Below are 14,338 nucleotides of genomic sequence, written 5' to 3'. Positions count from 1 at the left end.
GCTGGTAAACAACAGAGCCAGGATTGAAATTCCCGTTCTAATTCACTATGCCACCTTTATGGGGAAGCCCAGGAGCTGGGAGATTCTAGTCCTGGTGGCTGGAACAGGTTAAGTCATTGCACTTGATAGTTGGTGGCACAAGAACCTCACCCTGAACTCCTAGGGGTGGGGGTGGGGTGAAGAGGGATTACAATTAGCTGGGCGTGTTGAAAGAGGAGATGGTGGGGTGAAGTTGGAGACACAGCTCCAAGAATCTATATGAGTCACGGTTCTCCAGAGAAACAGAACCAGTGGAAGACATATGTAGTCTGATTTATTTTAAGGGAGTGACTCATGCAGTTGTGGGGGCTGGCAAGTCTGACAGCCATGTGGCAGCCCAGCAGGCTGGAGACTCAGGCAGGGGCAGATGCTGCAGTCTTGTGGCTGAATAGCGTCTTCCTCAGAGAAACCTCAGCGTTTCACCCTTAAGGCATTTCACCCACCTATGCTATTGAGGATAATCTCTTTCGTGGATTATGCACTTTCATCACATCTACAGGCTACCTTCACAGCAACACCTAGATTCGTAGTTGACTGAAAGACTGGGTATTCTCGACTAGCCAAGTTGACACACAAAACTGACCATATACCAGTCACATGCAACTGGATCATCTGCCCAGGGTGCACCTGTAGGGGACTTGGGATCAGAGGAAGGGCCCTGGTGAGGAGGGTGTGATGGGTGTGGGTTTGTATGAGGCTGGCAGAGACAGGAGTTGGCAGTGTGCATGCTGACCCCAGCAGGGACTGGCAGACTCTCTTGCCACATCAGGGTGGGTGACACTGAAATGCCCCTGACAAAGACTGGGGTTGACCATGGAGCCAGTTCAGGGCTGAGACTGTCAGGGGACAGCTCTGGGGATGTGGGGGTGGGGCTGGCACCATGGCGGAGTCTGACTATTTTCCTTAGAGGCCCAGGACTTGGGCTCATTCTGGGCCCCTTTCTCTCCCATCCCCACCCCAGGAGTTTTGGGTGAGGCTCCTGTGCTACATCATGGAGACGGACTACATGGAAGCCTTGACTCCTATCTGTATCAGCCTCACAAACCTGGCAGAGCACCAGCTCCATGGCCAGGACGTGGATGTCAGCGTGGCTGGCAAGAGCAGGCAAAGTGGGTAAAGCTCCTGTGCCAGCTGGTGGGATTGGGCAGGTGGGCTGGCTTCTTATCTGGGAATGTCCACCTCTATCCTTATTTCTCCTACCCTCATTCCCCCTTCTCCTGAAAACATACAAGTCCAAATTAATGCTACTACTGCCTACCTGGCTCTTAGTGCCTACCTGGTCATATCTAGGACATGTTCAAATTGTATAAACTTCCTTCTGGGTAGCTCACTCATGTCCTGTCCCCCCAGCCCACACCCCTGGTCCAGATCCCGACCTTGGGAGCTCCTAGCCCAGGCTTTCCCATGCATGACCTTACTGGGCCTCTGCTCTGTCTCGCTTCTCTGAGCCAGCTAGAGTAACTATAAGGATCCCATCCTCTGTAGACTACCCTCACTGTGGTCTGCTCAGAGTAGGCACTATTAACACCAGGCTCTCAAAACAGCTATGCCCACCTACCATGCTTGCTGCTGTCCCCTTCCCTCCCACCTCTGGCCCCAAGGGCATGGCTGGCAATGGAGGTGATTGATGGGGACCTTTAGGATCCAGGGCTTGTGAAGAGCAGAACCTGCTCTCTGACTTTGATCTAAACAAGCCAGCCAGGTGATCCTCTGAGTCTTCCTCATGCCCCTCTCACTCTTGAACTGGGCTGAGTCCTCTCCAGGGCCCCTGCAATTGCGTCTTCTCAGCAGGCCTGGCCTTGCCCTTGTCCATTTGTTTGCACACTGTTGGCTTGCTTTTCATGGGCTCATTGGCTCCCAAAGCCTGTGGAGAGAGTCAGGAGTGGGCAGAAGGGCAGTGTCTAATCACTCTTGGCTCAAAAGAGGCCAGGGTTCACAGTAAGAGACAAAACATTGTCATGGCAAGTCCTGGTGTCCACTACAAAATGGGCATAGCCTGAAAAGAGCATCTTCTAAACCTCAACCCATTAGCACGATTCTCCCCTCTTCCCAGGATAAGTGAAATGTAATGATGTTCTTAGGAAATTCCCTGTGCCAACCCATTCTCCATTCTGGGGGTTTGGGGAACAAGATAATGCTGGGGAAGCACTTTCTAGGGTGAAGTCCCTAGATGGGGACACAGGAGCATGTCCTGGTATGAGGCAGGAAGGCTCAGCTGGGTTGCGTTTCCTTCAATCAGTGGAGCTGCCTGCGCCTCAGAAGCTGCTGGCCCGTCTCCTGGTGAGTGGCTGACCTGCATCATGCCCTGGCCTGGCAAGGCCATGCCCTGTGGCACCTCTTCCTTGAGCTCCTTATTCCCAGAGCCCCAGGGGTAGAAGGAAGCCGGGATGCAATGAGGGATTTTGATGCTCGGCAGGACAGGGCATTCCATGTCCCTGTCATCCCTCTCGAGTGTGGTAGAGGCAGTGCACTTAAAATAATTGAGGAGCTAGCCTGGATCTGCTCCTAAATTCCTCTGCCCAAGGCATCTCCATGACATGACCAATGCTTGCCTACCCCTGGGGGTTGGCTCAGTCCAGGACCCGTGAGTTCTCCTGTTTATGTTAACTGTGGACATTCATCCATATTGCACTGAAGCCTGGGGTGGGGAGGGAGACCAGGTCTGGCCCCGCGTCCCCCCTCCTTTCTGCAGTGTCTCCTGCAGGTACATTCTCTATTTGAAATCCCTATTTGAAAACCACCCATCTTGTCTAATTCCTCCCTTTAAAAATGAGGACAATGAGCTCCAAGACAGGGAGTGAGGTTCTCATGTGCTATTTCACTGGAGTCTTGGTGCCCTCCAGGTGCTGATGTCATCACCTTACAAGGGGGAGGGTCGTGGGATAGCCATGCTCAACCTCTTAAGGACCCTCAGCGAGAGCATCGCACCCTCCATGGCTGACATGTGGGAGCTGGAGATCCCGCTACTTGTCCAGTACCTGGAAGGTGAGGTGCCCAGGGAGCCTATCCCAAGCCAACCTTCCAATCCCTGTACATGCTGGGTTTCTAATCATATGACTTGAATAACAAGAGCTGAGGCTCACAGTGGACCCATAGAGCTCACTTTGGTTCTGAGAACTGATTGAGCAGCTTGGGAAGGTGGGGAGTGCAATGCGGTGTGTGATGAGTTCATCCATGGAGGGCCTCAAATGCCAGGCTAAGGAGGCATGGAGGGCCTGGAAGATCAGACTTAGGGGAGCAGTGGAAGAAAGTGGCATGTGTAACCATGCATGTGTTCCTGCAGAACATACTGAGTTCACTTGGGATCAGAAAGCCTGGGAGGACAAGCTGATTCAGGTAAAGGGATAACACTTTTACTGAGGCCTGGGAGGAGGAGAAAGACAGGAGCAGATGGAAAGGCATTTGGTGGGCTTGGCATGTGGGGAGTTTAGAAACCCCTAAAGGATATGTTCTTCTTCTGTCAGAGAAGTCTTGGGAATTACAGAGTCCATAGCTGTGCCTATTCACAGGGAGAACTGAGAGAACCTTCCATCCCAAGAGCCAGATGCCCAAGAGGGCAGCAGGGAGTGACACCCCTCCTGCCAGCCCACAGAGCCACAGTCATTCCTTAGACCCACCGAACATCATTAGCACTGGATCGGGGATGTATGGACTTAGTGATCTGGAGATGTGGGCAAGGGAAGCAAGAGAGGGCCTCAAGCTCACATAGCATTTCCAGAGACAAGGCAAGAACAGGAATGAAGGCCCTTGGCCCTTCCTACCAATGTCTTGTGCCTCCCCAGTTTCTGCAAAACTCCCTCAAGAAGACCCGGGGGTCCAGCTGGAGCCTGCGCTTGAGCAAAGAGCTGAACAACCAGATTGCGAGCTTCGACAGTCCCTCTCTGGAGAAGGTTCGTCTTCACAGGGACAGTACAGTTTGGACAGGGAGGAGACTCCAGAAATAATGGGGTTGAGAGGATTACACTGTGAATGTGAGATCGGCGGGACCTGTGGCTGTTTACAGGGTCCTGGGAGGAGAGATGGGTGGTCTAGTTTGGTGGTTTTAGTTTAGTTTAGTTTTGTTTTTTTGTTTTGTTTTGTTTTGTTTTGTTGATCTTCCAGATTCTGGTTAGCAATCACATGTGTATATTCCTTCATAAAAACAAAACTATACCACATTGCTACAAAACTCTAAAACACTGTTGAAAGAAATCAGAGAGGGTCTCAATAAATAGAAAGCACCCCATGTTCATGGTTTGAAGGATGCTATATTTCATTATTTTGCATGTGGATTTCTAGTTATCCTAGCACCATTTGTTGAAAAAAAAAAAAACTACTCTTTCGCCATTGAATTGTCTTGGCACCCTTCTTGAAAAGAACCATACATGTGAGAGTTTATTTCTGGACTCTCAATTCTATTTTATCAATCTGTATGTCTATCCTTATGCCAGTATCTCACTGTCTTGTTTACTGCAATTGTGTAAGGAGTTTTACTGCAGTTGTGTAAGAAGTTGAAATTGAGAAGTTTGATACTCTCAAATGATGATACTCTCCAAATTTATTATTAGTTTTAGCATAACCCCTGTCATAATCCAAGCTAGTTCTTTTATTTTTCAGAGACTGACAAATTGATCCCAAAATTTATTTGGAAATACCAGGGGCTCTGAACAGCCAAAATAATTATGTTGAAAAGAAGAATAAAGTTGGAGGATTCAAACTTCTCAGATTCAACTTCTTACACAACTCCAGTAAAACTCCTTACACAATTGCAGTAAACAAGACAGTGAGATACTGGCATAAGGATAGACATACAGATTGATAAAATAGAATTGAGAGTCCAGAAATAAACTCTCACATGTATGGTTAATTTATTTTCAAGAAGGGTGCCAAGACAATTCAATGGGAAAAGAGTAGTTTTTTTTTTTTTCAACAAATGGTGCTAGGATAACTAGAAATCCACATGCAAAATAATGAAATTGGATCCCTTCCTCACATCATATGTAAAACTAAATCAAAATGAATCGCAGACCTAAATAAAAGAACTAAAAGTATAAAATTATAGAAAAACATGGAGTAAATCTGTGACCTTTGGTTAGGCAAAGCCTTCTTAGATATGACATCAAAAAGCACACGTGACAAAAAAAAATTGTACATCATAAAAATTAAAACCTCTTGTGCTAAAAATAATATAATATAGACAGTGAAAAAGAAGGACATTAGGAAGAATATGTTCTTCCAGAACAGACCAAAGATTTAAGTGTACAAAATAAGACCACGGAAAAATTAGAAGAATATATTGATGAATGTTTTTATAATCTTAACGTGGAATAACCTTTATATGCCTGCAAACCAAGAAAGACAAGGGAAAAGAGATAAACTTTATAGAAATTAACATTTTTGTGTGGTTCCACTACTTCCTGTTTGTTTTTTCATCTCTAAAAACAATAATAATATTTACCTTATAGAGTTGTGGTGAGGATTTAATGAAATAATACATGGTTGTTCTCATTTTGTCTCCAAATATAAAACAAAATTCTTACAAATAAAAAAGAAAAAAACCCATCAAAAAAATGGGAAAAAGAAAATAGCCAGAAATTCAAAGAATTAAATCATGAGAATATGAAAAGATGATCAGCACAACTAATAATCAAAGAAACACCTCACAGTGAAAACGTTCTACTTCTCCCTGATGATGACCTATGTTGAGGAGTAGGTAGAGAAATTGGTGCTCTTGATTTGTTGATGGGAGTGTAAATTGGTTCAACTTACACAGGAATTGAACAAATTTACACTTCCCCCTTTAATTCATATAACATGCCTGCCCTTATATGGTCTGATCTCCCAGAATAACCTGAACATTTATTTATTTATTTTTTAATTTTTTATTTCCATAGGTTCTTGGGGAACACGTAGTCTTTGGTTACATGCATAAGTGGTAATTTGTGAGATTTTGGTGCACCCATCACCCGAGCAGTATACCCTGTACCCAATTTGTAGTCTTTTATCACCCACCCACTTCCCATCCTTTCCCCGAGTCCCCAAAGTCCATTGTATCATTCTTATGCCTTTGTGTTCTCACAGCTTAGCTCCCACTTATGAGTGAGAACATATGATGTTTGGTTTTCCATTCCTGAGTTACTTAGAATAATAATCTACGATCTGATCTAGGTTGCTGCAAATGCCATTAATTCATTCTTTTTTATGGCTGAATAGTATCCCATTGTGTGTGTGTGTGTGTGTGTGTGTGTGTGTGTGTGTGTGTGTGTGTCACAGTTTCTTTATCCACTCGTTGATTGATGGGCATTTTTGCAATTGTGAATTGTGCTGCTGTAAACGTGTGTGCAAGTATTCTCTGCACATTAAAAAAAAAGAAAGAATATGTAGCAGACTCTCCTCAACAGCACCCCCTGGAGGCTGGCCGTAGGGAGGCCTGAGCTCCTTTCTCCCTTCTGCCTCTCCAGGGCTTTCTGTACCGGGCCTTGGGCCTCACCTTGGCCACAGGCCTGGAGGCCAGCAAGGTGGAGGTCCTGCTGCTGGAGCTGCTGTACAAGACAGACTACAGTAATGACTTTGACTGTGAGGTGAGGGTGCCTGTAACCCCCTCCTGTCCACCAGATGCCTCCGGACCCTCAGGGGACATGTGTGTTCATGTGCCTGCAGGTGTTTTGTGTACATGTGTGTGTGCCATGCATGTGTGTGGGGGGGGTCCTCCTCTGCCCTCTGGCCCCTGCCCTCACCCTGACTGGTTGGGTCTCCCTGTAGGGTGTGATTCTGTGCTTTGGCCTGTGTGCCCGGGGCCAGGTAAAAACGGTGCTAAATGTGCTTCATGACTTTGAGGAGAGGATCCAGGAGTCAGAGCAGTCCTGGCAGATCAGTGCTTGGCGGGTAAGGCACCCTCGCTCCACAACTGGGTCTTGGGACCTCTTAGCACAGTGCTCTGGACACTGACACAAGGCCCTTTCTAGATCTCAGTAGGAAACTTGCCTCCCACAGTGTCTCCTGTCACCAAAGTGACTGAGATATTGTCTTAGACTGAGACCTCCTGGACAGAGCTTTTGCTATTGGATCATCTTAAAAATGCAGGGTGGGCCTTTCCAGGACCCAGATACTGTCACGGAGTCCCAGCTGCTTACTACTCATAGCAGTGTTGGGGGGGGGTTTCAGACTGACAGCAGGGGCTCCCTGGGTGCTGATTGGGGAAATGCAGAGTCCCAGGCTCCATGCAGACCCACAGGATCTGAAGAAGCAGTTCAAGTAGTGCTCGGTGGGTGCTTGGCACTAGGAGCTCTGCCTCAGTGAATGGACGGTGGTGGGATGGAGGGGCTCTAGCCCGCCATTGCAGGGTGAGAACACTGAAGCTTGTCCATAGGCATGTGGCTGGTTCAGTGGTGAAGCCCGGATTTGGACCCAGACAGCCCATGGCCCCATCCTCTGAAAGCTGCCCCTCCCTGCTACAGGGGATGGTCTCACCGACTGGCTGAGATCCTAGTGGGAAACCATCTGAAGCCATTGCCCATGCCTCAGGCTTTGCCCTTGACCTGGAACCCTTGCCCTGGGGTCTGGTTGTTTGGATGGAGAGAATGGAGAGTGTCCTAGGCTTCGTCCCAGCTTCTCTGCAAAGAGGACCTGACATCTGGATTTCTACTCAGCCTGGGGGTGGGGGGCATTGGGGCCCCGGCTCCCCATCCACAGTGGGTTTGGTGGCCTCCAATATCTCCTCCCAGTCAGACATTGTTCTGAGGGTGTGAGCACCATGAGGACAAGGTGGAGGCTGTCGGTTCCCATTGGATTTCCAGCCTCGTGTGTACCTGGCCTGTAGCCAGTGCCCGGAAGTGAAGGTATGAGGTGTGCAAGCAGCCTCTGTTTATCGATGCTTACATGAGTACCTTCCCCCACAGCAGATGGGTGGTTCGGGCATCTATGGCCCTGGCCTGTCTTGCTCCCTACTGCATGCCCAGTGCCTGGTGTCTAGTAGATGCTCAATAAAGATGCATTGAGTAAATGCATGAATGCATGAAAAAGTGATGAGCACTTCAGGCAGTCAGAAAACAGGTGAAGCACCACCACCTGATTTGATGGATCCTTTGGTCATGTGGCCAGAGACCACCACCTGCATCTGCAGTGGCCCCTGCTGCCCCCAGTGGTTCTTCTTCTCTTTGGCCTTGTAGAAGGACCACCCCTGGAGGCGGGAGACGGTGAAGAGTGCCCTCATGGTGATGTACAGCTGTGTGGCCTCCTACTGCCACCCCCAGATGCTCCTCAACCTCGTGGACAGCCCCATCACCGCTAAGATCATTCACCACTACGTCAGCAGCTGCCAGGTAGCCCCATCTGCTGCCTGGAGGGATGTCTTCGGGGCCAGGCTGGTGGGGAGTAGCCCTCTGCCACTCTCTGGACACCCGCATCCCTACCCAGGGGACATCCTACTCAAGGGACATCCAGGTGTCCTACCTGATGCTCAGCATGTGGGAAGCCCATTGTGCCCAAATGTGCCATTCTCTGTGCTTTGGTGTCATGCAGATGGGGTGGCACGAGGTGAAGACCACCCTTTCCCCAGAGTGCTGGGCGGGGTCCCCAGAAGCTACAAGATGAACTCCACCTCTTTCCAGCCTCTCCCACTCCCTCTTCTCCCACCTCTGGCCCTCCCTAACATTGACCCAGACCCTTTCATAAGGAACAAGAGGTAGAGTTGTCTTCAAAAACATGCAGAGGGACTGGCTATCTACTTGGAATGGCAAGGAGGGGAAAACACAGAGAATAAAGCAAAAAGTGTTTTTAAAATCTGTGGCAAAATACACATAACATAGTTTATCATCATAACCATTTTTAAGTGTATGTGTAGTTCAGTGGCATGAGGTACATTCACATTGCGCAACCGTCGCTGCCATCCATCTCCAGGATTCTTCATTTTGCAAAACTGAAATCCTATATCCATTCAGCACCAACTCCACATTCCCTTCTCCCTCCAGCCCTGGCAACCACCTTTCCTCTTTCTGTCTGTGTGGCTTTGACTAGTCCAGATACCTCATCTAAGTGCAATCATATGACAGTTGTCCTTGTGTGTCTGGCTTATTTCATTTAGCATAATGTCCTCAAGGTTCATCCATGTAAAAGCAAATGTTTCCTCAATAACCTATCCTGCCTCTATGGCGACACATAGGGCTCAGGGCCCTTGGTCACTGAAGGCAGCCCCTGAGCTGCTTTGCTGCCCTAGGGATACTTGGGGAGGTGGCATCTTCCATGATGTGTTAATTCATTTTAATGCTGCTGCTAACGGTATACCTGAAACTGGAAACAAAAAGAGGTTTAATTGGACTTAGAGTTCCACATGGCTGGGGAGGCCTCAGAATCATGGCAGGAGATGAAAGGCACTTCCTACATGGTGGTGGCCAGAGAAAAATGAGGAAGAAGCAAAAGTGGAAACTCCTGATAAACCCATCAGATCTCATGAGACTTATTCACTATCATGAGAATAGCATGGGAAAGACTGGATCCCATGATTCAATTACTGCCCTCTGGGTCCCTCCCACAACACATCGGAATTCTGGGAGATATAATTCAAGTTGAGATTTGAATGGGAACACAGCCAAACCATATCACGTGTGGACCCAGGTGCTGCACCTCACCTCATATCCCTGCCATGTGCCTGTGGCCCTGCCATGTGGCAGGTGCTCCATTCGTGTGGTTGAAGGACAGAGGGAGGCTGGCCATCTCTCAGAGCATTCAACATTGAACTCTTTCTTCAGAGCAAAAGGAGCCCAGAAGCAGAGGCTGCAGCTTGGATTCTTCTGGGGCTGCTCACAAACATCCTCTCTCTCCTTTTCCTCTTCTGGGAACAGGATGTCTGTCTCAAAATGGCCTTCATAAAGAGTGTTGTGCAGGTTACCAAGGCCATCAACAACATCAAGGACCTGGAGGACTTTCAGTTTGCCCAGAAGACGACTCTGACTAGCATCATAGTGGTAAGCTGGGTGGGGCCCTTCGTTGGCCCTGGGTCCTGGTTTTGGGGTCTAACTCCCTGCAGTGAGAGGTTTTCAAAGTTCCTGAGGGTATCTGCAGAGTTCTCTGAAACCCTTATCTGTCTTGGCTCTGTTTTGACCTAACTGTAGGAGTTCTCAGAATCATTTTTGTATCTGATAAAGGGTTTCATAGCCAGTCAATGATCTGGAAACCAGGTTGGGAGATTCCGACTGTTTTGGGTCCTGCAGTGCCCAGGGCAGCTGGTTCAGGCCTGATAGACAGAGGTCCCCGGGGCTGGCTTAGCTGTAGCTTCACTGTTTCCCTGTTGGAGGGTTTTAGGGGCAGGGGTCTGCTGGAAGCAGGGCTTAGAGTGAAGCTCTGAAGGATGCATGTAGGGATATAAGACAAAAAAAATGTCCACTGTCCAAAGGCTGGTGGAGCCTGTGGGGCTGCCAATGTCCTTCGTCCCAGACCTCCCCACCCATGTCATTGCCAGTGCCTTGGCCCCTCAAAGCTGCCTGGGTTGTGCTGGAAGTGGCCCTTGAGGGACATGAGGTGTAGGCGGAACAGAAGGCAATGAGCAGAAAATGGGACTGACTTGGCTCTCACTCTGGCCAGGAGCTTTCAACCTGTGCTTTCATGCTAGCCTGGAGCAGCCCTGTAAAATGGGTCTCCAGGTCTTGTTTTACAGAGAAGGGACTTGGGCTCAGGCAGGGCGAGGGCTGGCCCAGGGGCACACAGCAAGTAGATGAGCAACCCGAGCTGGGAGCCCGGGCCCACCTTGGGCCCCGCTCCTACTCTGCTGCCTCCCCTAAGATGCCAAAAGCCAAATGGCCCTAAAAAGAAAGAGATGTGGGATGCTAGAGTGCTTTGCGAAGTGCCAGGTCTTCCCTGGGCTAACACTGGGGAGTGCTGCCACCATCATGGTCACCAAATGCCACCACCCCTGCTTGTGTTGGACAGGCGGTCCTCGAGGCGGAGCCGACCAACAACCTGGTTTCTCCAGTGCGAGCCTTGGCGATGGAGGCCCTCTCTCACCTGAGGTCAGCTGGGCCCCGCCCGCATCCCATCCCAAGGGGTAGGGAGGAGTTCAAGACCAATCCTTGGTTCTCCTTCAGGGGTTGCACCTCCTTTTTCCTCGCCTGCCTCCGTAGCAGGGGTCTCATTGGTGGCTCCCCGGGCAATGGGCCAGCCTAGAAGATGGGGGTCAGCCTCGGCCACTCCTTCCTATAATTCTCAGCAGGATTTCAAGTTGAAAATCCTGCTTCTCCTTGGATTTATGGCATGTGGGTGGGCTGCTCTTCAGTTGGTTGGGGATATTTTGAGTGAAATAACAGTGATAACACTGAAGAGCATTGCAGGCATCCTTCAAGATGAGTCAGGCTCAGTCAATGAGTTGAAGGGCTCAGTCAACTATTTGTTGATACCATTCATACTAAGGGATCCAATGCCTAAGATGTGCCTTCTTGGAGATGTCAATCCATTGGTGGGGAGGGGGAAAGGGTAAGAAGTTATGGATTTATAAAATTGGTATTTAAAGTGTTTGAGTCACCTCTAGGAATACCTCACCTCTAGGGGAAGATTCCTTACTTAGGCTCACAGCAGAATTATATATTGCTTTAAGCTGCATCAAACAGGCAGATTTTTAAATAAATGTCATGAACATCAACTAAGCACAGTTATATGCTGACTACTGAAGGGACACCGTGATACGTAAGACCTAGGCCCAGCCTTTTAGGGACTTAGAGATAAGACAGATAAATACAAACAGAATTGTAGCTCAGAGCTGACTAAGAGGACTATGTTTGCAGGTAAACTCACACACACTGGCATAAAAAATATCTGAGACGAAAAAAGGGGCTACTAACAAAATGCAACTCAGTTTATACAAAGGGAGTTACGAAAAGGCTTGGTGCAGAGTTGGCATTTGACTTTTGACCTGGGCTTAAGCAGAATGACTGTGCTTGGGGCTTCCCAGGAGAGTGCAATACAATATCCTTTGGGGGAACAGCAGTTTAAAGTTAAAGGAGGATGGTGGCTCTCAACTCTGGGGCATGATAGAACTCAAGAGGAACTTTTAACAGTATGGATATCCAGGTCCCACTCCAGGTCGTGAGGCTTGGACATGGTCCCTGAGGATCCTTAAAAAATTCTCAAGGCGGCTCTTATATGCACCAAGCTTGAGAACTATTGATGAAGGGGCTGGAAGGAGAATGAGCTAGCACACACCAATCACTAGCAACCACCTCTGGAGGGTTTATCAAAACACAGATGGCTGCAATCCACCACCAGAATTTTTGATTCAGTAGGTCTTGGGTGGGGCCATAGAATTTGTGTTTATCGTAAACTCCAAACTGAAACTACTGCTGCTGCTGCTGCTGCTAGTCCAAGCATTACCGTTGAAAACCCCTGGACTAGCACCAGCTTCTGGGGGCAGATTCCATGGTTGTAGTTATCAAGGAGCAATGGACTGTTTCTGAGCAGGAGATTAACAGGTTCAGAGTAGGCAACAGCAGATAGGAGAGATGGCCTTGGACCCCCGTGTCTCCCCTTCAATCACAGGCAAGAGTCGACACTGGTTACTTGGCAGAGCCAGGGTCCCTGGGGAGGGATGCATGCCAAAGCCTCCAACTGGAGAAGTCAGTCTGTTCCTCTTCTAGGATGTGTCTCCATGCCCAGACTGGGCAGTGGTGCAGCAGAAGCTCACCTCCCCAGAGACCACTCCTCTCTCGTTACTGCTTCTTTCTCCAGCAAGCTGAAGCCTTTCTACTCCACAGAGGAAAACAGTGAGCTGATGGATATCAGCATACATTCTGTAATTTCTCTCCAACTCCCAGGAGAGGACAATGAGTCCATTAAGGTAGGTCCCTCTGGGTCAGGACCTGGAAGTTAACATTAACATGGGCAATGCTGAAAGTCCACCTTCCTGAACCACCCTCAAGCATTTGGAGGCAGCAGAGTGTATCGAGCTCTATCAGTAAACATAAGGTAATGCTAGCTGCTGTAACAGATAAACCCTGAAGTCTCAGTGGGTCAACAAGATAAAAGTTTATTTATCACCCGCGTCAAGTAAAGTCCAATTGTCAATGGGAGTGGAAGTGGAGCTGCTTCATGCAATTATTCAGGAACCCAGGCTGGCGGAGACGACCTGCCCATCCTCAGGGCATGAATCCCAAGGTCCCAATCAATGGGAATTGATACCTAGCCTAGAGAGAAGAAAAAGAAAGTCTAGGGGAGACTTGGGAGCCATTTTGCCCCCCTTCTATTGGCTGAAACACAGTCACATGGCTCCACCCATGCAAGGAGTCCTGGGAAATGTAGTCCCTGATGGGATGGCTGTTTCCCTGAGGACTTGTGGAAGAGGAGAAGGAATCCTCTGTGGACAGGTAGCCATCCCTGCCTCAAGGGCCTGTACCTAGATGAAGAATCAGAACTGGGCTCCAGGAGTTCAGTTTCCTGCTTTGTAAAGTGAATTCCTCTTAAATAGTTGTCTTGTACTTCACATGAGAAAATGAGTGTCAAGAGCTCAGATTGAGCGAAGTTAGTGGATGACTGCCAGACCCCTCCCTGGCCTAGACTGCCCACAGGGAGGTGGATTGTTGGTGCCCCACATTGCCACCTATCTCTTTCTCCATCTTGGCTGTAGACCCTGTATGCAAAAGCCCTAAGTGCCCTGGAGCAGCTGATGGAGAGCCTCCTGCAGAGGCAGCTGGACCCCAAGGGGCTGCAGGAGATGGTGCAGGTGAGTTGTGTGGCAGTGGGCCAGAGCCAGGGATGGCCACTCCTCCCCAGAAGCTGTCCTGAGGGCCAGACTATGGGAAACAGGAGAGCACATGATACATCCTCTGATCCAGGATCAGAGGAAATGGATCAGGATTTGGATCAGGATCCAATCCAGATTAGGCACTGCATCTAGCTGTCAGGTCTCTGTCCTTCTTTCATCTGGAACACCTTTACAGTCTTTCTTTGTCTTTCATAACCTTGGCACTTTTGAAGGTGGGTTAGGTAAAAATTGGGTTGTTTAGTTTCTTTTTATGGACACTTTTAGATGTTTTACATATTCTGGATACAGTCCATCAGATACGTGATTTGCAAATATTTTCTCCTAGTCTGTGGCCTTTTTATTGATTTCCCAATATCCTTTAATGAGCAGAAGTTTTTAGTTTTGAGGACGTCTAATTTATCTTTTTTTTTTTCTTTTATGGATCATGCATTTGGTGTCAAATCTAAGAAATCTTCCAAAGATTTTCTCCTGTGTTTTCTTCCAGAAGTTTTGTATTTTCAGGTTTTATGATTAGGTCTATGATATATTTTGAGTTTATTTTTGTATGGTTTGAGGTACGGGTCAAAGTTTATTTCA

At 48.4% G+C, this 14,338-nt stretch overlaps 1 protein-coding gene across 1 annotated transcript in view; it reads left to right on the top strand.

The window, feature by feature from the left end:
- MROH2A (maestro heat like repeat family member 2A) overlaps positions 1-14,338 on the top strand; it is a 55,941-nt gene that overhangs the window by 23,830 nt on the left and 17,773 nt on the right. Inside the window, exons 15-26 of the mRNA XM_032277848.1 lie at positions 1,001-1,148; positions 2,279-2,319; positions 2,883-3,024; positions 3,323-3,375; positions 3,822-3,929; positions 6,480-6,599; positions 6,781-6,903; positions 8,187-8,339; positions 9,858-9,980; positions 10,942-11,021; positions 12,730-12,838; positions 13,625-13,720. Coding sequence (XP_032133739.1) covers positions 1,001-1,148; positions 2,279-2,319; positions 2,883-3,024; positions 3,323-3,375; positions 3,822-3,929; positions 6,480-6,599; positions 6,781-6,903; positions 8,187-8,339; positions 9,858-9,980; positions 10,942-11,021; positions 12,730-12,838; positions 13,625-13,720 — 1,296 coding nt within the window. The remainder of the gene's footprint in view (positions 1-1,000; positions 1,149-2,278; positions 2,320-2,882; positions 3,025-3,322; positions 3,376-3,821; positions 3,930-6,479; positions 6,600-6,780; positions 6,904-8,186; positions 8,340-9,857; positions 9,981-10,941; positions 11,022-12,729; positions 12,839-13,624; positions 13,721-14,338) is intronic.

This window comes from Sapajus apella, unplaced genomic scaffold, assembly GCF_009761245.1.
Source record: "Sapajus apella isolate SASKATOON/1434 unplaced genomic scaffold, GSC_monkey_1.0 scaffold10, whole genome shotgun sequence".
NCBI lineage: Eukaryota > Metazoa > Chordata > Mammalia > Primates > Cebidae > Sapajus > Sapajus apella.
This window is presented reverse-complemented; position numbering and strand designations above follow the sequence as displayed.